The sequence below is a fragment of the Danio rerio genome, chromosome 1, assembly GCF_052040795.2.
Source record: "Danio rerio strain M-AB ecotype USA chromosome 1, GRCz13ab, whole genome shotgun sequence".
Lineage (NCBI taxonomy): Eukaryota > Metazoa > Chordata > Actinopteri > Cypriniformes > Danionidae > Danio > Danio rerio.
The window spans coordinates 52,782,289-52,808,646 of NC_141021.1; the positions used below are offsets into that span (position 1 = coordinate 52,782,289).

At 37.3% G+C, this 26,358-nt stretch overlaps 2 protein-coding genes across 2 annotated transcripts in view; one reads left to right on the forward strand and one right to left on the reverse strand.

The window, feature by feature from the left end:
• The window catches only part of tbck (TBC1 domain containing kinase), a 173,697-nt gene that overhangs the window by 96,237 nt on the left and 51,102 nt on the right, over positions 1-26,358 (reverse strand). The window lies entirely within an intron of this gene.
• On the forward strand, positions 32-25,773 carry aimp1a (aminoacyl tRNA synthetase complex interacting multifunctional protein 1a). Its single transcript, NM_001045851.1, is given in 7 exon segments — positions 32-140; positions 5,198-5,331; positions 7,898-8,011; positions 10,006-10,161; positions 17,125-17,330; positions 23,711-23,879; positions 25,516-25,773. Coding segments are annotated over 7 exon segments (948 nt in total). The 5' UTR covers positions 32-138; the 3' UTR covers positions 25,683-25,773.

The following is a 26,358-nucleotide window of genomic DNA, read 5'->3' on the forward strand; positions in this document are numbered from 1 at the left end:
TGACCTGTTTCTCTCGCGCCAGATAGCAGCTGAACGACGCGTGACCGAGACGTCATCATCGCTCGCCGCCGCTGAGGGACGAGTGTGTGGCGTGTGGTATTATGGTATTATAGAAAAGAGTCACACGGTTTCAGTTTTATGTGAGTATAATAGTTCGCATTTCTGCTCAGTTTATGAGTTATGTTTAATTGGTATCTGTAATGTAGCGTATTTGGAACGGAATAAGAGTTGTTGACGCGTTTTTGTGCTATGAGGACTGGAATGCAGGGGTGATAGCGTTCCGGCACCACGCCGGATTTCCGGCGTACTGTGGCTGCGGGGGGAAAAAAAATCAGGTTCACGGATATTGATCTGTCATTTCTCTAGATTCACAGAATTCACTCACTGCTGAAAGCGCCGGATTGGTTTTTATTAAGTGCCATTTTGTGTGCTCCTGAATCATCTTTTGAGTGTAGACGCCATGTAAATAAAAGATTAATTGTGTAATTTAGAGAGCTTTATAAATTATAACGGATCTTTGTGAGATCTCTATGAACTAAGATTAGTGACGCTTTTTAGTGATAATAAGAGGAGCGTGCTTTGCACTTTCCAGGCTATAACGTTAATCCATTCAGAATTTGTATGAAACTTTCGTTTTCGGCACATATACGCTGATATGTTTTGGGAATGACATCTGCATATTTACGCTGGGTTTATTCTCGAAATAACGGTGAAGAAATAGACGGGACAAAAATATATTTCCCCCTTCTCCTTAAACAACTTAGTGTTTCAGCTATGAAATAGTTCAGTTTTGTATGTATCCTTATGGCAAAGTGTTTATATTTAGTTTCGTTTTTTATTCAGCTTATTTAGAAAAACGTTTGGAGCATTTTTTATTCGTTAAAAATAAGTTTTTTTTAACGAACAGCGCCCAGCGGAAGACCATCATTGTCTGTTTGATCCGTTTGCCTTCTCAGATCATCACGACTTGCCTAAAATAAAAGATATAAAACAGTTCAAGTATAAAACAATGGTAGCTTAAACGTTAAAGAATGTGTGCTATTAGGCGCATAGTTTGCTTATAAAAAGCTTGCAGGACATCGAGGCGCCAGAGCAATCACTTGCATTTTTTCAGTGGGAGCAATTTAAAGTTATCCGTCATTTTTGCTCTCAAAGTACGAGTAATACATCAAAAAACGTTACAGCGTTTTTATAAAATAAAGAAAACCAAAATTATGCGCTTTCTGACGTCTGGTTTTTGAACAGGAGCGCTTAACAAAATGAAGCAAAATGTATATGCCTCACAGACATAATAAATATATTTATAGAAAGCTTTAAATGATTACTTAACGAAATAAAACAAATCGAAAACAAAAAAAACTCCTTCATGTAATCCGTAAAGATGAATTTCTCTCTAAAGGCGAGTCCAAGTGGAGATTGCCAGTCAGGATCTTTGCGACACTGACTCAGAATAAGTTTATTAATAAATAATTAAGATATGTCCTTACTCTTTCCTCGACACATTCATTGTTATTTGTTTTTGCCGGTGCTTGGGGCGAGTTTTAGCTTATTGTGTGCGCTTGAACGCGGATTCACAGTAGCAGTTTTAACATGGAGTGACACGACATCTGACGTACAGATGACACTGGCACATGCCACTGAGTGTATAGTGACACTTTCGGTGGCACGTCCGGTTTTCCACTGTCATGTGTCACTCGCTAGTGGCATGTGTAGTGACCTGTGTCACTCAGTGTCGCGCTGCATGTCACTGACATTAATTATGACATTAATTAACACGAGCAAAACCATATTTAATCATTACGCGACTTTTAACCTAATTTATCGCGTCGCAAGTTAGTTTATTTGCTGAGCTACTCCACGATGTTTTAATTTAAACGCATTTATTTTGTGTATTCGTAGACATACTTCCGTACGTAATATAGTCATTTGAGTCATGTCAGTCAAATTTATTGTGGCATGCTTATGTATGGGAGGGGTTACACTTATCTGTTGTACTGTATATTATTGCATCCTGGCAGTTCCTTTGTTCCCTACAATATGGACTTCTCTATGTTTTTAATTAATTCATTTATTTTATTATTTAACTTATTTTCATTTTAAGGTATTTTAAATAATATCCTTTAAAAAGTTATAATAAAATGCATGTTGAAAACTCATAACATATATGCATGTAAGATAACAGGTGTCATTTGCCTAATGATTTTTAAATATTAAAGCAAAGAGACTTATAAGATTAATGTGCTTATAACGTTCTTATACTGACACCTACTGGCACATGTCACAAGATCACTGACACTGGCATGTGTCACTGACATTACTGGCATGTGTCTAAAAAGAGCCGCTTGACAATAACGATGATCAGGGTTACACATAGGCTGTTAATATATTTGGGCCCAGGGGCCCACAAGTTATGTGTTAAAAGTGCGGTGCATACATAGTACCCCCACCCCTACTCACCTCAGGGGCAAGGAAAAAAAGTTCAGGCTCAGGAATTTTTTCCACTATCACCCCTGGGAATGTGAAAGTGACAGTCAGCAGTGTTTCTATATTAGGGTATTACGGATATAAAAGGGATTATTATCAATATGAACATTACTGTAAGGCACATTATGGTCATATATTGATAGGTCTGCACATTTGATTTTTTTTTAAGCTGGTTTATCATAATTTATGACAAGAATAATATTAATATATGTATATTCCTGTTCGCATAATGTTACATTTGAACTATTATGCAAATAGTTTTGAAATGAATAATTTTCTAATAATATCCTTCACCATCACGTGCAGTTTATGGCCTGTCAAACAGGTTCATCTTTGAATAAGTCAACACAAATAAAAGATATGGACTGAATACAATATAAATATGGTTTCAGTTTAGCACTGAACATAATCATAATGTATATTGTGCAAAGAGTAATCTTATTAATGTCATATAACGTGATTATACACAGTTGTACTCAGTTCACTTGGCTGAACAAGCCCTACTTTACAAATCACAAATTAGTGTTAAATATTAGTATCATAAATATAATGATAAAATTCTATTATCAAAATAGAACGACTGTTTAAAGATTTGAATAATATTTACATAATGTATTAGTATAAATATATATATATATATATATATATATATATATATATATATATATATATATATATATATATATATATATATATATATATATATATATATATATATATATATATATATATATACATTTCTAAACATAATAGTTTAATTTCAGCTGGAATAAAATCAGTTTTTAATTTTTTACAAGCCATGGTCAATATTATTACCCCCTTTAAGCAATTTTTTTTTCGATAGTCTACAGAACAAACCATCATTAAACAATGACTTGCCTAATCACTCTAACCTGCCTAACTAACCTAGTTAAGCCTTTAAATGTCACTTTAGCTGTATAGAAATGTCTTGAAAAATATTTATTTAAATATTATTTACTGTCATCATGGCAAAGATAAAATAAATCCGTTATTAGAAATGAGTTATTAAAACTATTATGATTAGAAATGTGTTGAAAAAAATCTTCTCTCTGTTAAACAGAAATTGGGAAAAAATTCAAATAAACAGAGGGCTAATAATTCTGACTTATATATATATATATATATATATATTGCAAATAGAAATACAGACCAATAAAAATATAAATCGAAAAAGAAATATAAACCAATATTTTTGTAACATGAACAATTACTATTGCTTAAAATTATTCTTAATACAGTGCAAATATTAAGATAATATTATTCTTCTAAAGTAAATGTGTCAAGTACAAATTTACCCACACCACCGTTACAATCCTAAAGCTAAATTATTGTGATTTGATTGGGGCTCTTCTTCGTTAATAAAGCGCTGGCTCATTGTGCGGCACGAGTGCATGGTTGTTTTCCCCTCACCATTCAGATCTACATGAAAGTGACAGCTGCTCCTGTAAATGTTACTTTCGCTGGTGTCGGATGTAACACATGGCCTTAAATGTCTTTCACAAGCACTTCAGACGTTTTGGAGGTTTCTGACACACATGCCGTTGTGTTTTCTTGGATGCATTTCATGGATTTTATATTCGTTTCATGGCTAGAACTCACTTTTATTGGCTGTCATATGACAGCGATGACCACCGCTTCAGGCCATTATGAAAAAAAAGTGACAACTGAACTTTTTTGGAAGCGTTCTTTGGTTCCCGGGACTCGTTTTCAGGGGTTATGCAAATGAAAACAGTCCTGTCATGGTGCTCATAAATTCTTCCACCACAGGCCCATTTAAAGCAGTTCAAGAACTTCAAAAACAAGAGACTTTGATCCACGATATTATCAACTCCAGCTTTTTTGTGTTTCTAATTTCCTCATCTGAACTCTTTTGTTTTCATCCTGCGCCAGCTGTTGTTTTCCAGCACCACCCTGCACTATGTGTTATGATGTGTTCTTCTCTTTTCCTACGCCTTGTAAAAATTCCCTTAGTCCTTTTTTTTTGCCATTGGATGAGCCGTAGCCAAATGTGTAATGTGTCCGTGTTCCTTCAGCAGCTGTCTCTCAACCCAATGGGAACTGTTGTTTGATCCGTCGTGGAGCCAAAGAGGATTCCTCAATCAAAACACTTTTATAGTGGCGGCGGGCGACAGTGACGCAATTACGTCCCATGGTGGACATGAGAACACACACATTTAGATGCCATATGGTTTGATTTCGTCCTCTTCCTCCTCATTGTTTTGACCTGGAGATTGGCTGGGTCTAAAAGTACTGAAGTGAGAACCCAAAACAGGGTTTGCGGGGATTAGGATGGAGAATGTATGCTTTGATGAGGTTTTCACATGCTGTTTGGCGTCTAGCCGATCTATTGTGGAGCATCTGGCTGGTGTCAGACGTTTCATTATAATTTCCCTTTCATGGAAAGGGATTAGGACAGAAAGTTGGCCACATATCGGTATAAATTACAAATTAAAGCACCGTGTAAAGTATGCCAAAACACCTCATGTTTTTTTGTTTTTTTTTATGTGCACCAGAGATCTTAAAGATCTCATTTAAAGAGGTCGTGCCCTCCCGAGTGCTGCATGTTCCCAAACGCGGATAGGATGTCCCTTTGGATCCTCTCTTTTTTTTTTTTTTTTTTTTGAATGATGTTTATGAGTGACTAAGAGTTCCTACTGCGTTTGATCTCTTTCTCTTTGGCTTGCTGTTCCAGGTTCCTGGTACGTTCCCTTTTCAAGATGTCAGGCCACACACCCTCACTCATGAGACTGGAACAGAAGGCCGCGGAGGCCGAGCAGATCATCGAATACCTCAAGCAGCAGGTCCAGCTGCTGAAGGAGAAGGCTAGTAAGTGGATGCATGAGGCGCAAGTGTGTGTCGCGCACGGGTCAGCGACAAAAGAGGATGCTGGAAATGATAATGTAGTCTGAAGTAGACAGAGAAGAGATGCTGTTTTAAATGTAGGAAATTAAAAATGTTTTATTTGAGTTAAATGGACATTTCAAACATTTGTATAATTTCCCTTAGAAACATATTAAGATTTTATTGCAGTACAGTTTTAACTTTTTGATCTGAGGTGACAATAAAAGCATTTATTATGTTACGGTTTTCTGTTTCAAATTAATTTTTTGTCAGTTTTTACAATTTTCGGAAAAAATTTTAACGTAAAACTGATCAGAAACAGCATCAAAGAAATTATAATGTTAAAGGTGCAGTATGTACGTTTTACACTTAGGGCCCTATCATACACCCGGCGCAATGTGGCCCAAGGCGCGACGCAATTGTTATTTGCTAGTTTCAGCTTGGTGGAAGAGTTTTGACGTTTTGCTCCAAGCTGTTTAAATAGCAAATGCATTTGCGCCCATAGGCGTTCTGGTTTTAAAAAGGAAGGCGCATTGCTATTTTAAGAAACTACGAAAGATTTTTCAATAGGCCAGAACAAAACCGGTCTATTGTCCAGTGCAGAGCTTGTTAGTTGTGCGCCTCGCTTACACACTGCTTTATACACACAAGATGTAGAGCAATACGCAAATATCTTTACAATTAAAAAATAATTAAAATATTAAGGATATATATATATATATATATATATATATATACAAAACATTATTTTCTAGCCTACACAAATTTAAAAACCACTGCCTTCATGCCTTCTTTATCTCGGGATAATGTTAACATTATTAGCAGTATTATTTATTATATCCATATATATATTTGTTTTATTTAAAAAAAGCTTATATTTAAAAAATTCACGCTTATATTTGCCCACCTGTCAGACCATATGGGACACAGCATATGTATTTGGATATAACTCAGGTTTTTTGACCACACTTTGTTATTATTGTTCATTTATTCGTTTGCTGGAAATTAGAACTGAATTTAGAAATAGTTTTGACACAAATCTTTGCGCTTAACAAACAAAATTAATTACAGGCTAATGGATGTCTTATGAGATGCCTTATCTCTCATTCTCGCGCTGTAGATGCTCTGTTTAACTGTTTTCTTGCTAGTGAATGCTCAGTTTTCCGTCCTTATATTAGCAAAAGTAGATTCTGACACGCCCTGAAAGTGTTTGCGCACTTTGTGCATGGACTGTCAAAACAGAGCCCTTAGTGGTTCAACTAGGTATAGCATTCCTGGTTCAAAACATATAGAAGCCCAGATTGCCAGAATGAGGACCAACTGAAGTGTGCTTGCCTATCGAGCTTAAAGCTGCGGTCACATTGCAGGTTTCTCCTCATATACTTCCATTCACAAGCGCACAAACCAAACCAGAAATGCAAGCTTGTGCGTCAGATTTTGTAGATTGCTGCGTTGGAAAGTTTAAGCTTGGTGAACTCTGACCTGCGAAATGGCATCACTTGAGTGCGTGAGACCAATCAAGGATCAAAACATGACCTCTCTGGACAGAAATTTAAAATATAGAGCTACCGCTGGCTTTTTTTAAATGTCTATGCAAGCCAACACATATCAGTGATTCAGCATGTACATTTTGATGGAGTGCAGTGAGTGCAATATTCTGTGCTTCTGCATGGCTGTATATGAATTTCTGTCATGTTTTGTCTGGTGCAAACAGCTAAATTGCTTATCAGGGCAAATCTCATCACAAAGCATGTTGTTAGGACACGGGCTTTCAATGTAACCTGTTCAGCCAATGTTTACCTTCATATTATTTATATTATTTTTAATAGAAATAATTAATAACCTCATGTGAAACTCTGAATCTGCGTCTCATTTCAGAGTCTGCTATTGTACACCCGAGGTCCCATTTCAGTTATGAAGGGATACTCTGAGAGCCTTCTTGTCTGAATGAATCAAATATGCAGTTTTCCACCAAGGCAGCCCAGTGTGCTGAAATATAATTGACTAAACTGGCACTGAGCGATTTAAATGGACCAAAACAAAGGCAGACGTTCCAGCACGTTATGTACATTTTCAAAGCAGAATATCTGAGTTCAGCATTATTTTTCAGATAAACCAGAATGTTTACTTAGCATGTTTCTTAAATTTCTTCAAATAAATTATGCTGTTTTATGCTTTAAAAGAGTCAAACGTATATACAGCACCTTTAAAAAAAAAGCTTTCAGTTTTGAATAAATCCATTTTTTTCATGATCTCTGAAAATAATATTAAACAGTTCTGCTTTCAGCGCTTGTTTCTTGAGCAACAAATAAGCATAATAAAATGAGTTTTCTTAAGTGTCAGTCAAGTGAAAATTGCAGTAATGATGCTACAGAGTACAAGTTAATACACTATTAAAATGACTTTATTTTTAAACAAAATAAATACAATTTCAGTAAGCAAAAGATATATATTTGAAATCATTAAAAACACTTTGTGGATTTTAATATTCCATCAGATTCCTCTACAAAATATCATAAATTTAAAAATATGGGCTTTTATTTTTGTGCAGTTGTACAGGCCACACTAAAAGAAGAGAAGAAACTGATGGTGGAGAATGCCAAACTCAAGAAGGACATCGAGGAATTGAAGAAACAACTTCTTGACAAGGAAAAGATGAGAGGAGGTAGAGTATCACACATTCTTGCTGATGTTTTTGAAGTACTGAAATGCTAACTTGACAACATATCGAAACCGTCTAAAATTAAACCCTTCAACACATGACCACCCACATCACTGACGCCTGTTGGGTGGTCAGAAAAAAGTTTGAAAGCAAAGTATGAAAACGATAGCCAAGCTTTCTGCTGTTCCTGCTTAGATTTTTAGTTACTTTCAGGTGGTATTAGAAAGACATTTAAAGGGACAGTTCACCCAAAAATGAACATTTACTTACCCTTAAGTTGTTACAAAGCATTTTTTATTCTGATGAACACAGACTGAGATATTTTGAAGAATGCTTGTTGACGATGTCCATTGACATTCATAATAATATTATAGCAAATGAACTACAGAGACATTTCTATATTAGTTTTCTGCTAGATAATTTTGGCCTTCCTGTGATGAATACAAAAGAAGATATTTTGAAGAATGCATGTTGACGATGACCTTTGACATTCATAATATTATAAAAGCGAATGAACTACAGAGACACTTTATAACATACACTCACCGGCCACTTTATTAGGCACTTTATTGTTCAACTCCTTGTTAACGCAAATTTCTAATCAGCCAATCAAACGGCTGCACTTCAAGGCATTTAGGCATGTAGACATGGTCAAGACGATCTGTTGCTGTTCAAACCGAGCATCAGAATGGGGAGGACAGGTGATTTAAGTGACTTTGAACGTGACATGGTTGTTGGTGCCAGACAAGTTGGTCTGAGTATTTCAGAAACTGCTGATCTACTGGGATTTTCACGCACAACCATCGCTAGGGTTTACAGAGAATGTTCAGAAAAGGAGAAAATATTCAGTGAGCGTCAGTTCTGTGGGCACAAATGCCTTGTTGATGCCTGAGGTCAGAGGAGAATGGCCAGACTGGTTCCAGCTGATAGAAAGGACAGTAAGTCTAATAACCACTCATTACAACTGTAGGTTGCAGAAAACATCTGAATGCACAACACATTGAACTTTGAGGCAGATGGGCTACAGCAGCAGAAGACAACACCGGGTGCCTCTCCTGTCAGCTAAGAACAGGAAGCTGATTCTACAATTGGCACAGGCTCAACAAAATTGGATAATAGAAGATTGAAAAAACGTTCCCTGGTCTGATGAGTCTCCATTTCTGCTGCAACATTCGGGTGGTCGAGTCAGAATTTGGCATCAACAACATGAAATCATGGATCCATCCTGCCTTGTATCAACGGTTCAGGCTGGTGGAGGTGTAATGCTGTGGGGGATGTTTTCTTGGCACACTTTGGGCCCATTAGTACCACCTGAGCACCGTGTCAACAATACAGCATACCTGAGTATTGTTGCTGATCATGTCCATCCCTTTATGACCACAGTGTACCCATCTTCTGATGTCTACTTTCAGCAGGATAATGCTCCATGTTATAAAGCGTGAATCATCTCAGACTGGTTTCTTGAACATGACAATGAGTTCACTGTACTCAAATGGCCTCCACAGTCACCAGATAGAGCCAATAGAGCACCTTTGGGATGTGGTGGAATGCTTTCATGTTAATATGGACCAAAATCTGTGAGGAATATTTCCAGTACCTTGTGGAATCTGTCACAAGGATTAAGGCAATTCTGGGCTGCAACCCACTATTAGCAAGATGCAAAATACCACCTTCAGGCATAAAGCCACTAATAAAAAAGCTCTATTCTAAACAAATGAAACATTTTTTAATCCAGCATATAGAAGGAAGAAAATAGTTATTTTTTTATTTATTTAAGATATTTAACCCAAGATGCACGAGACTCACTCATGGACATTTACTTAAAGAAGTTCCTCTAATTCCTAGTCCTTATTACATTAAATATTTTTATGTGAACTGTCTCTTCAATTGGATGCAAGCTAATCAGATATTAAACATGACTAGTCAATACTTGGGGATTCATAAAATAGGTTTATTCTATTGTGAAAGAGGTCAATAATGATATTTGTTATTTTCAGTGATTGACGTGCCTTCTACTGAGCTCAGTGTCCAGTGTGTGTCGAAACCCACGTCTGCAGATCCACCTGTCTCAGCATCCCCTTCTGCTGCCTCCTCAAAAACACCATCAGCCAAAAACAACGACGAGGCGAAAAAGATGAAAGCTGAGAAGAAGGGTAAGCATTCTTCTCTGACTATTAGTGCAACATTTCTTTTATAACAGCTCATCTCTGCGGTGGTGAAACGTTCCAGGCATTTCTGTTGATTCATTTGCAGCAACACCATCCAAAGCATTTCAGAGGTTTGAGTTTGCTGCTTAATCTAATGAGGACTCAGGTTTAAATTCATACAGTGAAGCCATTTCTGTTTGAGCTGAAATTTATGTTTAATTTTGGTTTTTGGGTTCTAACACATGCTATTGGACAGGGGTGGCCAACCCTGTTCCTGGAGAGCCACCTTCCTGCAGATTTCAGTTGCAACCCATATCAAACACACCTGAACCAATTATTTAGGACCTGAACACCATGTGATAATTACAGACAGGTGTGTTTGATATGGGTCGCAACTGAATCTGCATGAAGGATGCTCTCCAGGAACTGGGTTGGCCACCCCTGCTGTAGGAGGTCAATCACTGCAGCATTTGATGAGCGCATCTGACCAATCAGAAAAGAATAGACGCTCAGAAAGGTGGGATTTAGCTAGATTTAGCATATTCTGTTAACGGTATCATGATATAGCATAATTTCTTTAAATTAAATCAACTTATACATTATACACTCACCGGCCACTTTATTAGGTACACCTGTCCAACTGCTTCTTGAAGCAAATTTCTAATCAGCCAATCACATGGCAGCAGCTCAAACATTTAGGCATGTAGACATGGTAAAGACGATCTGCTGCAGGTCAAACCGAGCATCAGAATGAGGAGGACAGGTGATTTAAGTGACTTTTAATGTGGCATGGTTGTTGGTGCCAGACGGGCTGGTCTGAGTATTTCAGAAACTGCTGATCTACTGGGATTTTCACGCACAACCATCTCTAGGGTTTACAAAGAATGGTCTGACAAAGAGGAAATATCCTGTGAGCGGCAGTTTTGTAGGTGCAAATGCCTTGTCGATGCCAGAGGTCAGAGGAGAATGGCCAGACTGGTTTGAGCTGATAGAAAGGCAACAGTAATTCAAATAAGCACTCGTTACAACCGAGGTCTGCAGAAGAGCATCTCTGAACACACAACATGTCCAACCTTGAAGCGAATGGGCTACAGCAGCAGTTTGTTGGCTCACCAAAATTAGACAATAGAAGATTGGGAAAACGTTGCCTGGTCTGATGGATCAGAATTTGAAATATAAATATAAATGATAAATTATGAGAAAGTATTATCATAAACAGTTTATTTTGTTACACTACAAAACAAATAACAGAGCATAATATAAAATTATAAACTTTTTTATTTTGTCCAAACGAAACAGATCATCATATTGTAAAGTCTTATGCAAATAGTTCACCCAAAAATGAAAATTTACTTATGGTTTCAAACCTTTTATGAGTAAAAAGGTAAAGGGTTGCAACATTTTTCAAAATATCTTCTTGCACCGCCAACTTTTCTTGCATACGTTTTGCACAGTGGGTGCCCTTCCAGCTGCAACCCAGTTCTTTGGGAAACACCCAAACATACTCATTCACACTCATGCATTACGGACAATTTTGTTTATTCAATTCACCTATTCCACCTGTCTTTGGACTGCGGGAGGAGCTGGAGCACCAGTTCACACCAACACGGGGAGAACATGCAAATTACACACAGAAATTCTAACTGACCCAGCTCGCACTCGATCCAGCAACCTTCTTGCTTTGTGGTTGAGTGCTAACCACAGAGCCCCCAAATAGCAACATAAATGAGAAAAACGTTTAACCATGTGTGCAATCCCATCTCTATAAACCTCTTTATCCCTCTCTCGTTAATAATGCAGTGTATGAAATGCATTTGAAAAGCTTGATGGGGTTTTAAAGAGACTGAGCGAATGTCAGGTTAAACTCCAACCAGATTTTAAGACGTCACTTTTCGAAGTCTCCGTGCCCTGAAGGATAGAGATTATAAAATGAGGCGATTATTATGAAAGGTTTTTCATTTTAAATAATTTAAGTCCCTTCAACTTGGGAACGCTCTGTTCATATCTAAGTACAGATCATTTTTTGTGAATTGGTGGGCTGAGGAAAAACAAGTTAAGTTGTGCGTTGCTCTGACATTCCTGTGGGCCAGATGTTTCATAATTCTCTGAAATTTCTCTTGTAGTTTGGCGTTGATGACTGCTGTGTTTCGGTGTGGATGAGCGTTTCTCTTTCACCTGTAGTTCACACGCATGTATTTTTTTTTTTTGGCAGTGCTGATGATTATTCATGTTAAAAATGCTTTAAAGCAATCTTGGAGCAATTTCTGACAGAGTTGCGTACATTCGGGCTGCGCGATTAATCAAAACCAAAGTGCTGCAATATTAAACCACATAATGCTGTGATTTGAATTAATTAAATAAATAGTCTCCGTGTTTTAAAGTGAAGGGTCGTCTGCTTAACTATTTTTCTTTCTTTAAACATTTGTGATAAGAAGCACATTTACCAGCTAATGACACGTTTACAAGGATTTCAGAGGAAATGAAAAGGTGGCCTCGCAGTGCTGCGTGAATAATTCTGAAAGAAATATTTTTTATTTGCAGTTTACACAAATATGCAGTTTGGCACCCTCTGCTGTTTAAAGTCCCCATGAAATCAAATCTAAGCATATGGATTACGTTAGCTCACATTGCTAGTTTTGTGCTATAGGTGAATTGGGTGAGCTAAATTGACCGTGGTGGATGAGAGTGTATGGATGTTTCCCAGTGTCGGGTTGCAACTGGAAGGGCATCCGCTGTGTAAAACATCTGCTGTATAAGTTGGCGGTTTATTCCACGGTGGCGACCCCAGATTAATAAAGGGACTAAGCCGAAAAGGAAGGAATGAATTAACATAAATACAACCATACAACAATCACATAATATCAACACTCAGCAAGACAACCACATGACTTACAAACTTAAAAACATGTTAACCCCATGTATACTACTCCAGATCATTCTTAACAACTATCTCATTCACATCAGACAGTGATCCCATTTAGGACAACAACTGCAATTGGGATAAATGAGGCTTTAAAGGCTTTGGTGTGTCAAATGATCCTTCAAAAAATATTGTGCTATTACTAGTGATGGGTATTGTTGAGGATTTAACAGTTTCGATACCATTTATCGGTTTGGTACTTTAACGGTTCTCTTATCGTTACTTTTTGTAGTGTATATATATATATATATATATATATATATATATATATATATATATATATATATATATATATATTAACATAATTATCAACACTTTATTTTATTATTTTGTTTTAAATGTAAATTAAAAAAAAAAAAACAGTAACCGTGAAACAAATAAAAATGATTCTGTAAAAAGAATGTACAATGGTTTGAAGGAAACTGACTCTCGGTTTTTAACCTTTTTTCTTCTGGAGAAAAATCAACACGTTTGCCTTTTCTGGCAGAACTTTCTTGGTTTATTGTGCTCCCTGCAGTTTAAAATACTCACTTTGAGTTGTAAAATGCAGTTAAATAATCAGGTAATGTTTATGATTTTTCATTAACAAATTCACATAAATGAGTCACTGGTGTTTTGGGAGTTAACAACGTAAAAATAAGCAGTTTTTTTGCATAATTTCTTATGAAAAGTTTATGTTTAGGCTATATTTGTTATTACAGCTTATGTAAAAGCATTTTTAATGTTTAAGATTTATTTAGGCTACTGCAGGAAAAAGTTTTCATTGTCACCAAATGTGTGTGTTTATTAAACTATTAATATTTTATATTTTAACTATAAAAATGACCGCTAGCATAATGATGTGGATGATGTACCATTAGCTAGTCAGTGGAAAAGTTTTCATTTGTCTTTCTGCAGTTAATACACTGTTGAAAGATGCTTAGCTAGATTGCTTGTGTTTCTGCTTGTATAAGAAAACAACTTGTTGCGTTTGTTGCAACGGGCATTGTCGGTGTCCACTCAGAAAATATAACCCTGTTTGGTTCTCTCCGACATTCCGCAAGCTTACGAGCTGTGTGTGCATGTGAGTCTGCGTTGCGAGCTATGTGTGTGCTAGGCGTGAGCCTCCACTGAGCGAGCATGTGCACAACAAAGAAGGTGTTTGAACTAAACGCACTCACCGTTGTACTATTAGCTGAAAACACGAGCATTTCTCACGTGAGATTGCCAACTGTGCAGACGAATATCACAAATTAGAAAGGGTTGGTCAGCTAAGTAGGTATGCTATTGTAAGTAATGTATATTCAGCAATAATTCCCCAGTACTGATAGCTATACTGTTAACATCAGAGCTTATCGATACTTCGCTCTTTTAGAATTTAGCACTGATATCAATAAAGAACCGAGTTTCGGTACCCATCCCTAACTATTACTATTATAAACATTGATTCATTTTTAATGATCCAGTGATACATACAAACCCCCTAAGAACTGTGGTACTTTGTTTCTGACAAAATACTCAAGACAACATATCCAACACAGTCTCCCCATTCCCACAAGTCCAGAAAGCAGTGATAAAGTTGTGCCGTTTTCAAATCACCAGAGTGATTAGAAACAAACAGCGCACTTAACCCAAACCACTGCTAGCGCTGTTTTTGAGGAAAGCTCGGAAACAGAACGGAGATGACAAGGCGACTTAACATCCACTTGTGGACTTTTAAAAGCATCTCAACAGCTCCCCGGGGAACAATATGAACAAGTTTAAAAATAACTTTCAAAGAGCTGCATTAAAAACACCTCACAAACCAAAAGCACATTTCCTCTGGGTGGACATTTTCTACAATAAAAGCCCAGAATCACAAGCTGTGCTGAGGTCAAGTCAGTAGGTGCGTCACCAATCACACACTTATGCACTATTCTATGCAATTTTATAGTATACATAGTATAAGAAGTGCATTTACTGCATTTACACTGACCCCCCCACCAACCCCCCCCCCCAAAAAAATATTTAATGCACTCAAAATACCCCCATAATACTCCCAATGGTCACACCTTTGCTCATGTAGTGGAAGAGGTGGAGCTATCAGGAGGGCGGAGGTTTACTTTATCTTAGATTAGTCAAGACAAATTCTCCTTTGTACTCATGATCAGTGTTAGGGGTAATGCGAGATAATATTACTTTTATAAGTAACAAGTGAACTAATCCATTACTTTAAAAAAAATTAAGTAATATTTGAGTTATTTAAAAAAAAAGTGCAGGGTAAAAATCTATTAACACAAAAGTAATGTAACACAAAAAGTAAATAAGTAATGCAACAAGTTACTTTTTGGGGAGTGACTCAATAGTGTAATGCATTACTTTATTAATTAAGTAACTTTCCTCAACAATTAGCAAGGTCACATATAATCAACAGACAAAATTGAGGATGGCGTGGTAAAAATGTAGTTAAAGCATAATAGTAAAGTGACGTAACAATTATTTCCATAAAAAGTAGCTAAGTGACGCAAGAAGTTACTTTTTGGAGAGTGACTCAATATTGTAATACATTATTTTATTAATTAAGTAACTTTCTCCAACAATTAGCATGATCACAAATAATCAACAGACAAAATTAAAGATGACGGGAAAAAATGTAGTTAAAGCATAACAGAAAAGTAACGTAACACATTACTTTCCATAAAAAAGTAACTAAGTAATGCAAGTTACTTTTTGGGCAAGTGGCTCATTATTGTAATGCATTACTTTATTAATCAAGTAACTTTCTCCAACAATTAGCATAGTCAATTAGAAAAGCATAGCACAAGAGTAACGTAGCACGTTACTTTTTATAAAAATTAACTAAGTAAAGCGACTAGTTAGTTTTGGGCAAGTGGCTCAATATTGTAATGCATTACTTTATATAAAAAGTAACTTTCCCTACAATTAGCATAGTCACATTACATCAGCAGACAAAATTAAAGATGGCTGGATACAGATGTAGTTAAATCATAGCACAAAAGTAACGTAACACATTACTTTCCATAAAAATTAACTAACACAACTAGTTACTTTTTGAGGGAGTGACTTAATAATCCAATGCATTTCTTCTTTAGGTAACTTTCTCCAACACTGCTCATGACAGATACTTTTCAGTAGTTTGGTCATTTATTTCACTAGTTGGGCATCTGTTAAACGTCGCCTGGTAACAGTTTGAGTTTCTGTTTTGTACAAAAAAACATTAGTGTTCTATTTGGGACAACACTAAAATATAAAACTATTACAAATATTTCCTAAGTGCTGTTTTATGGAGAGAAGATTTTGTTCAAAACAACTTTTAGGCTTTAATTCATATTGTGCCGTTTTGGTGAATGTCGCTTTAAATTCAAACGAGTTTGTTTTTCCAAACCACTTTCCAAAAGAGGGCGGAGCTGCAAACACCTGTGTGTCAGAATAGCCACAGATTCAAAACAGGAATAACATGAAAAACGGAAATTGTCAAGTCACTCAGATGAACAATGTGGAGTTTTCAAATGCAGTTGCTGACGTTATCTTCCGCAGGTACAACAAAACAATCAGACGGTAATGTCAAACGGCTGCTTCCCACTCAGGTTTGTCTATGCTAATTAGGGAGAGATCATCACTAATGTGCAGGACTTTCTCCCTCCGATGACATGTACGAATGGACAATGTCAATCAAAGTGTCTCTATAGACTGTTTTTATCAAGTGTGTAGTTACAAAATTTAAAAGAATAAAATTAATACCATTAGAAGGTAGATATATTCACACACTGTTGCCACACAACTTTTGAAACCCTTCATTAAATTGACGTTTGCATAATTCCCTTTAAAATGGTTTTTAAAAAATTAAACTGCTTTCATTCCAGCCAAACTATAAGAAATAAGGGCTAATAATTGTAATACCATTAACTGTATGTGTGTCATTTAGAACACAACTCGTGTCTGTAGTGGAATTATATGCACAGCTTCATCCTATTTCTTTATAATTCATAACATAAACTTTTACACCTCTCATTGTGTTCTGATTGGCAGACACAAAAATATCTGAAATCAAATTTGGTGTTTTGGTGCAGGTGAGAAGAAAGAGAAGAAGGCAGCGGCGCCTCCTCAGGAAGATGCGAAGGTGGACGTGTCTCGACTGGATCTGCGAGTGGGCCGCATCATCAGTGCAGAGAAGCATCCTGACGCAGACTCGCTCTATGTGGAGCAGGTTGATGTGGGTGAAGCAGCTCCACGCACTGTGGTCAGCGGACTGGTCAAACACATCCCTCTGGACCAGGTACTAACTTATCCGCCTCGAGGGTCCTATGCCGATCCTTCCCCTCTCTATACTCTCCACACTTTCCTATAAATTATCTCTACTGTCCTATCAAATAAAGCTGAAATAAAGGTTTATTAAGTCATTAACAATAAAAACTCTGAAAAATCAGATATACAGAAGTATTGACAGCCTTTGACATGAAGCTCTAAATTGAGCTCAGGTACATTCTGTTTCCACTGATCATTCTTGAGATGTTTCACCAGCTTAATTGGAGTTCACCTTTGGTAAATTCAGTTGATTGGACATTATTTAAAAAGGCATACACCTGTCTATATAAGGTCCCAGGGTTGACAGTGCATGTCAAAGCACAAACCAAGCATGAAGACAAAGGAATTGTCTGTAGACCTCCGAAACAAGATTGTCTCAAGGCACAAGGCTGGGGAAGGTTACAGAACAATTTCTGCTGCTCTGAAAGTTCCAATGAGCACAGTGGCCTCCATAATCTGTAAGTGGAGGATGTTTGAAACCACCAGGACTTTTTCTAAGCTGAGTGATTGGGGGAGATGGGGCTTAGTCAGGGAGGTGATCAAAAACCTGATGGTCACTCTGTCTGAGCTCCAGCATTCATCTGTGGAGAGAGGAGAACCTTACAGAAGAACAACCATCTGTGCAGCAATCCACCAATCAGGCCTGTATGGTAGAGTGGCCAGACGGAGGTCACTCTCCGCCTGGAATTTGCTACAAGGCATCTGAAGGACTCTCAGACCATAAGAATTATGGTTTGGGAAGAAAATTATCTGGTCTGATGAGACTAAAATTGAACTCTTTGGAGTGAATGCAAGGCATTACGTTTGAAGATAACCAAGCATGGTGGTGGCAGCATCATGCTGTGGGGACATTTTTCAGCAGCAGGAACTGAAAGACTTGTCAGGATAGAGGGAAAGATGAATGCAGCAATGTACAGAGACATCCTGAATGAAAACCTGCTTCAGAGTGCTCTTGACCTCAGACTGGGGCGAAGGTTATTCTTCCAGCAAGACAATGACCCAAAGCACACCAAGAAAATATCAATGGAGTGGCTTTACAACAACTCAGTGAAAGTTTTTGAGTGGCCCAACCAGAGCTCAGACCTAAATCCTATTGAACATCTCTGGAGAGATCTGAAAATTGCTGTACACCGTCGCTTCCCGTCTAACCTGATAGAGCTTGAGAGGTACTGCAAAGAGGAATGGGCAAAAATTCCCAAAGACAGGTGTGCCAAGCTTGTGGCATCATATTCAAAAAGACTTGAGGCTGTAAATGCTGCCAAAGGTGCGTCAACAAAGTATTGAGCAAAGGCTGTGAATACTTCTGTACATGTGATTTATCAGGTTTTTATTTTTAATAAATTTGCAACAATTTCAAAAAATCTTTTTTTCACATCGTCATTATGGGCTATTGTGTGTAGAATTGTGAGGAAATAAATAAATTAAATCCATTTTGGAATAAGGCTGTAACATAAAAAATGTGGAAAAAGGAAAAAAATAAGCGCTATCAATACTTTCCGGATGCACTGTATATATATATATATATATATATATATATATATATATATATATATATATATATATATATATATATATATATATACACAGTGCATCTGGCATTTATTTATTTAGTGCAATTATTGTATTTTTTCCCCCACCATATTGAAATAAAAACACAATTTAAAAAATTTAAAAATTTCAAAATGCATTGCATCATTTAGCAAAAACTAAAAAAAACACACTTTCAAATTGAGTCAAGCCTAGTATTTACGAGACAGCGTTTTGGAAGTGTCTGAAGTAACATGAGCGCAGTTAGTCTCGCTACTGTACCCAACAGCAATCTTTGTTTGCCATAAAATGAATGCAGCTCTTGTTGATTAGGTGTTATGTGTCAGAATATTGTGAAGGGGGATATTTCAGTTTTACTGTTTCATATAAAACGTCTGCACTACTACGATTCATGCAGGTCCATAAACCTGCTCCATGCACACAGCTCAGTCTCTTGTGTTTTATTTTCCAGAGCCCCAAGTTTACGATTTGTTTAGGGGATTCCTAGCAGCTCGTCAGAAATTCTAATTACCCCAATAAAACGCATCTGTTTCCTTCATTCGTTTAATTACGTACGGTCCCCCCAAATCTCTGGTTATGGCTGCATCAAGGTTGCTTTAAGTATGTTTGTGCATTTATAGAGTTGAAATAATAATGAACGTCCTCAGTTGGTTGCGTACAGGATTTTGGACGTAGATGAGATGAGATTTGCTTATTGCATGTATTAAGTTTATTAATTTTGTTAGGGGGTCTGTTTTGTTCTGCACCCCTTGTTCTTGGTTATAAAAACGAATAATTCCGCTGTTATGAAGTTTCCCAGCTGTTCCTCATAACATGGTATGCTGTTGATGTTTTTGGATCATGGCATTATTTCGCTTTCTGCCGTACAGGGAGTTCAGGTCTATCTATATGTTTACTGCATATCTTTATTATTAATATTTTTTGGAGTTTCCCATTTAGGTGCAAAAAAAGCAAGAATAACATTCAGAAAGTGCCGTTTAGATTAAGATGTGCTGCACTTTTTTCTTTTCATAACTAAACTTAACATGGGTAAATGAAACAAGCGGTGAAAAATCAGTAGTTAAGAAAGCATGTGATCACATAGATGCAAGTGTTTATTATTACACAGTTGTCTGGAATACTCGCTACTGATTGGTCAGTTGCGACATTCCAAGGTGTATTCTTCCAAGTTAACAACCTCTAAATAACGCAGGCTCGTCCAGGAACTTTGAATGACCTTGACTGTCAGTGAATACGTCCGATTATATACTATACATTTGGAATCATATGTATCTGCTTGTGTGTCATGCTGCGTTTTTTTTGACTGTTTTGGAATGTTTGCTGCAGTCTTGTGAATTATAAATAGGGTAATATATATTCAGCCGGTTTTGTTTCCATTTGTTTTTTATTTGTGGTGCCGACTTGTGTCTGATTAATGCGCAGGTTAGTGTATACTCCATCAGCTGTTTTTGTTTCTGTCAGCTTTGTATTTTTGACTGTTTGGCGCCATCTTGTGTCTGAATTAATGCGCAGGTTAGTGTATACTCCATCAGCTGTTTTCGTTTTTGTCAGCTTTGCATTTTTGACTCTGGTGCCAACTTGTGACTGAATTATTGGGCAGGTTAGTGTATACTTCGTCAGTTGTTTTCGTTTCGGTCAGCTTTGAGTCTTTGGCATCATCTTGTGTCTGAACTAATGCGCAGGTTAGAGTATACTCCATCAGCTGTTTTCGTTTCTGTCAGCTTTGCTTTTTTAACTGTTTGACGCCAACTTGTGACTGAATTAATGCTCAAGTTAGTGTATACTCCATCAGCTGTTTTCGTTTGTGTCAGCTTTGCATTTTTAACTGTTTGGCGCCAACTTGTGACTGAATTAATGTGCAGGTTAGTGTATATTCCGTCAGCTGTTTTTGTTTCGGCCAGCTTTATGTCTTTGGCACCATCTTGTATCTGAATTAATGCGCAGGTTAGAGTATACTCCATCAGCTGTTTTTATTTTGGTCAGCTTTGCATTTTTAACTGTTTGGTACCAACTTGTGACTGAATTAATGTGCAGGTTAGTGTATACTCCGTCTGCTGTTTTCGTTTCGGTCAGCTTTGTGTTTCATTAAATAATTATTAAGCTTTTATGGCTCATGTTTCGTGTCAAATTGATGTTTGGTGGCACATGGCCGCGTAATAAGCTGGGTAAAGTACATCCAGGAAAACAGTTGTTTATGCAGAATAAAGGCCTTCAGTCTTAAATAACAGTGCTTATAAGCCTGTCAAGGTTTTATTCTGCCATAACAACATGCTGGATGTGCGCTATCCCTTGTATAGCATGCTAAAAAGCAAGAAGCTTTAAAGTGTATACAACCACAGTTTCTACAGTAAAGCAACTGTCCAGTGCTCATGTCTCTGAACCAGAATTTTAGCAGGTTTTATAATTACAAAACAGCTATCTACAAATCACAGCTTAGTTACAAGATTAAAAGGTGGAAAACAAGAAAACTGCAAGAAAACATCTGGATGAGGGGTGTCTAAACTTGGTCCTGAAGGGCAGGTGTCATACTGATTTTAGCTCCAGCTTCAACACACCTGCAAGGATGTTTCTAGAAAGCCTAGTAAGAGCTCGATTAGCTAGCCCAGGTGTGTCGAATTGGGGTCGTAACCAAACTTTGCAGGACGCCGGCCCTTCAGGACAGAGTTTGGCCACCCCTGATCTAGGTAGCTCTGTTCCCCAAATCACTTTCAAATCGCAATTTTGATATCCACATGAAAAACATCTAGAAATGTTCCTGTTTTCTCTAGCAAAAGCTTTTTTTTTAAAGTGCGCATCTGCTCTGTGTAATGTATTGCATCATGTGGAAGCTCAGATCAGATCAAAATATATTTTTTCCATGATAAAATAAAAAATAAGACTTGTTTCTGTTATGAAACAGATTTAAGATAAAACGATCAAGTTGATGAAATCAGACAGAAATGAAATGTTTAATGGTTTTCAGACCATGCTCACAGATATTTGTTCCTTTTTATCATGAACTCACTTCAATATGTGCTGTATCTTAGAAAACAAGACTTAATGTCATCATTTATGTTCAGATATTTGGAGTACAAAACAAAAATACAGAATAAGATGCGCATTTTAAGCCCTTCATGCAACTTTTATGAATGAATGTAATTTGTAAAAGGATGCATTCAGGCTTTTTAAGACCTACACTGTAAAAACATTATATAACAAAACGTTGTTTTGTTTATGAACTACATTTGTTATACAACGTCTAACCAGTTTGATTGACGCAAGTTTAGATAATGAGAAAGGTTCATTTGATTCAGCTAAAAATGTAAGGCAGCAAGATTTGTTTTTTACCGAGTGCAGAACTCTGCAACAGAAGAAATTATTTAGAGAGAATTTCCATTTGAAAGAAAGTCAAATGTAATACGCAATCGCCATTGACTAATAATAGTTTGAAAGTGTTTACCGGTAGAAGAAAACATTATGCCAACAACAACAAAAAAAACTTGTAACAAGCTGAAGTCCCCATGAATCATGTCAGGTCAGCCAATAGCAAATCACAACTATCCAACCAGTTTATTATGGACAAAAATCAAGTCCTGCCTAGGCCTGTCACAGTTATCAATATATTGACTTATCACACATCACATGGACATAATTTCAATCATTTTTGGTGATGCAATACATATCGCCCATACATAAACACCTATTAGCTGATTCTGCAACATCTATTAACTATTAAAGGTGTCAGTGTCTGTATATTTTCATGTTTGTGCCTGACAGCTGAAAATAGATCTGGTAGCAGATATCACAGCCTCTGTTGCTCTTTAACTTTCACTTTTTTGATCCCATTGCCTAATTAAGACATTGCTAAAATGACTATAATTAAATTAAATATTATTAAGAATAAAATATGAGGTGCTCTTTGAAAGATAGTACTACATGCATACTATGCTGTTGAGTTTGTAAGTGCATAGTGTGGCATTTGGGACGCAGCTATACTTTTTTTTAAAGTCCTATTTGCTGGGTCAGTTGGCGTTTCTGTGTGGAGTTTGCATGTTCTCCCTGTTTTGGTGTGGGTTTCCTCTGGGTGCTCCGGTTTCCCCACAAGTCCAAAGGCATGTGGTATAGATCAGTGGTACTTAAACTGTGGTACGTGTACTTCCTTCTAGTGGTATAGGAAGGAATGAAATATGTCATGTACATGCTACATATAATTCAAAATGTATTAAAAATGATGTATATAATATGCCATATATTATATATAGGCTTTATTTCTGAGGTAATCTGCAAGGTTTTGTAACTGTGCAGAGTTGTAGCTGCTTTACTGGGCCTACTACGCTACTGTATTTCAATACTGCTCATTTTGGTGGTACTTGGAGAAACAATTTTTTTCTAAGGTGGTACTTGATGAAAAAAGTTTCAGAACCCCTGGTATAGATGAATTGGGCAAACTAAATTGGCCATATTGTATGAGTGTGAATGCATGTGTATGGATGTTTCCCAGTACCGGATTGTGGCTGGAAGGGCATCCGCTGCATAAAACATATGCTGGATAAGTTGGCGGTTCATTCCGCAGTTGCAACCCCTGATAAATAAAGGGACTAAGCCGAAAGAAGATGAATGAATATTCATACTTTTTTTAAAATGAAGATATTAAAAACTTTCAAGGATTTAAGATTCTGATGACTGCTAAACACATCAGTCTTGTGAAAAGGGTCCAGAAACATCACAATATGGAGAAAAAAGACGATTCAAACTTTAGGAAAACCTGATTTTGATTCTTTGGCTGATCTGTAATAATTTCATGTCCATTTCCTCCATCTTCAGATGCAGAATCGAATGGCTGTGCTCCTCTGCAACCTGAAGCCGGCTAAGATGAGAGGAGTTTTGTCCCAGGCCATGGTCATGTGTGCCAGCTCTCCGGAGAAGGTGGAAATCCTGGATCCCCCGAGTGGAGCAGCGGCTGGTGACAGGATCACCTTCCAGGGCTTCCCAGGTAACGTTTCATATTTATACACAGACGAGCTGCAATGAAATGCGATATGACTGGCCAACAGTCCAAGGAACCCACAGTCTGTTTAGTGGAGCCCATCTGAAAGCCTCATGCTGGTTTATTAAAGGAACAGCTCTTAGAAGAAACAAAGTTCTGCTGTGATTTACTATGCAATGCCCCACTTTTGCTGAAAATATCTTCAGGCTCAGTTGGTTAGCATTGTCGCCTTACACTAAAAAGGTCACTGATTCGAGTTCCAGCAGGGCCAATTGGCATTCATGTGTGGAGTTAGAATGTTCTTCCTATGTTGGCGTGGGTTTCCTCCGGAGGCTTCGGTTTCCCCCACAGTCCAAAGATGTGCGCCATAGGTGAACTGGTTAAACAAAATTGGGTTGCAGCTAAGCCTTCCCTGCACAAAACATATGTCGGAATAGTTGCCGATTCATTCTGCTGTGGCGACCCTTGATAAATAAGGGACTAAGGAAAATGAATGGATCTCTGTGAAATCTATCTACGACTTCAATGAGCGATAACTCATCCAGAATGCAAATCTGGGCCAAAAAAAAAGCATTGTCTATTCCAGCCTTTAAGTTGTTTGTTTTGTTTTATATGAGCTAATATTATATTCCCATTACAAATAAAAAGCCAGTTCCTCCGCGCTTGGGGGAACCTCACAAACAATCTGAATTTTATTTGCAAGCTATTAAATAATATGTTGGATCTGGCAAGAAAGAGATTTGGAGGAGCTTTTGTGGTCGAGCACAATAACTAATGGGTAAATTCCCAGGAATCGCGTGAATATGCAGTGCAGGGGAGGACCATCTGCACAGACACGAGAAGATAAATGTCAATTTAGCCTTCCCATCTCTCCATTTTTAAACTCTTCATCTTTCCAGCTGCCAAAAAGTGTAAGATGTTAATCCTAATGTGTTTTTCCCAAGCTAATTACAGTTACTCCCAATAGAAAACACAAAGCACGTAGGAGGAGGATTAAGGCAGCTGTCCAACTTCCTCCAGTTGTTGGAGTCATAAAATGACCCAAAATGGTCCACAATCAACACAGATTATTACAGAGAGACCAAGAGAACAAGCCACCAAATTGGTTTTATTAGCTTAATTATATTTTCACTTCCTTTTCTACGTTTTCTTCTTTTGTTTTGCCATGAATTGTTGAGTATTCTCAAATGTGACTCATTTTTAATGATCAATTTTGTTGAGTTTTTTATTTTGTATTTACGGCGCTCTGAAACTTGCCATTAAAAGTAATGAGGACAGACCGTGACCTTTCTTGGTCCTTTCTTTCCTTCTCATCTCACATTTGGATTCTTGCAGTTCTGATGGTTGTGCAAAGGTCAGCTAAAATCCCAGGATCGCCGTCTGCATTCAAATCAAGCTTTTGACTTCATTTTGCGTTGATTTATGTCTCCTTCTTGTAGGTAGTAGCAAAAACAGGTGTCTTGGTCTGCTTTCCAAGACGTTCCCTTGACTTTTTGGAGCGCCCAGTTTTGGCTGGATTTAAGTGGAACATTCGGTTCGATTCTGCGAATGTTAATAACTCTCGAAGTTGATTACAAAACCGGCTTTTGTTTGGAGTCTTTAGGGGGAAAACTAATCAAACGCTCTGCTCTTTTCGGTCCAGGTGAGCCTGACAAGGAGCTGAACCCCAAGAAGAAAGTGTGGGAGCAGGTCCAGCCAGACTTGCTCACCGATGATCAATGTGTGGCCACTTACAAGGGAGTTGCTTTTGAGGTCACTGGCAAAGGAGTGTGCAAAGCTCAGACAATGAGTAAGAGCGGCATCAAATAGGAAATCTCCCTCTGTGACAAAGCCTATTCTCTGACCTCTAGACCTCTCCAATTGTGCTGAATGAAGGGATTAATAAAGTCTTTGAATACTATTCTTTCTGTCGTATGAATGTCATTTAACTATTATATCAACCAAAATGAGCGTGGTAATCAGTATTACTGAGGTTTTGTTAAGTGATAAACTAATTTCGAGAGGATCATGATTGATTGCTGCTGGTCTCACTTCAACAACCATAGATAAACCAATCAGATGAATCTAAGCCTACAATAACTGAAGTTTATTTTGTATTTTGTAATTTGGTAATATTAACCATCAGAAACTTTACCAGGTTCAAGGTAAACTATGGCATTCGTGACAACACTACACAGACTAATAGATAGAGTAATGAATGGATCATGGCCCTCTATATTGTTTAAAACATCTTATTGACCTTATTCTAAAATGCAGAAGTGCGCCTGTTTTCGCGATTGTCTTAAAACTTCCGTTTCAGTCGCCTATGGGAGAAATGACAAGGAATAATAAACGGCAAAAAACGGTCAAACTGCTTGCTCTACAAACAAATGTTTGCATGACTATTCAGACCAAGTAGAATTAAATAACAAGGAAATATCAGTTTACAACATTAAACAGCGGAACGAGCAGTTTTTAATGTCTAAAAATGAATGGAAGTGAATGA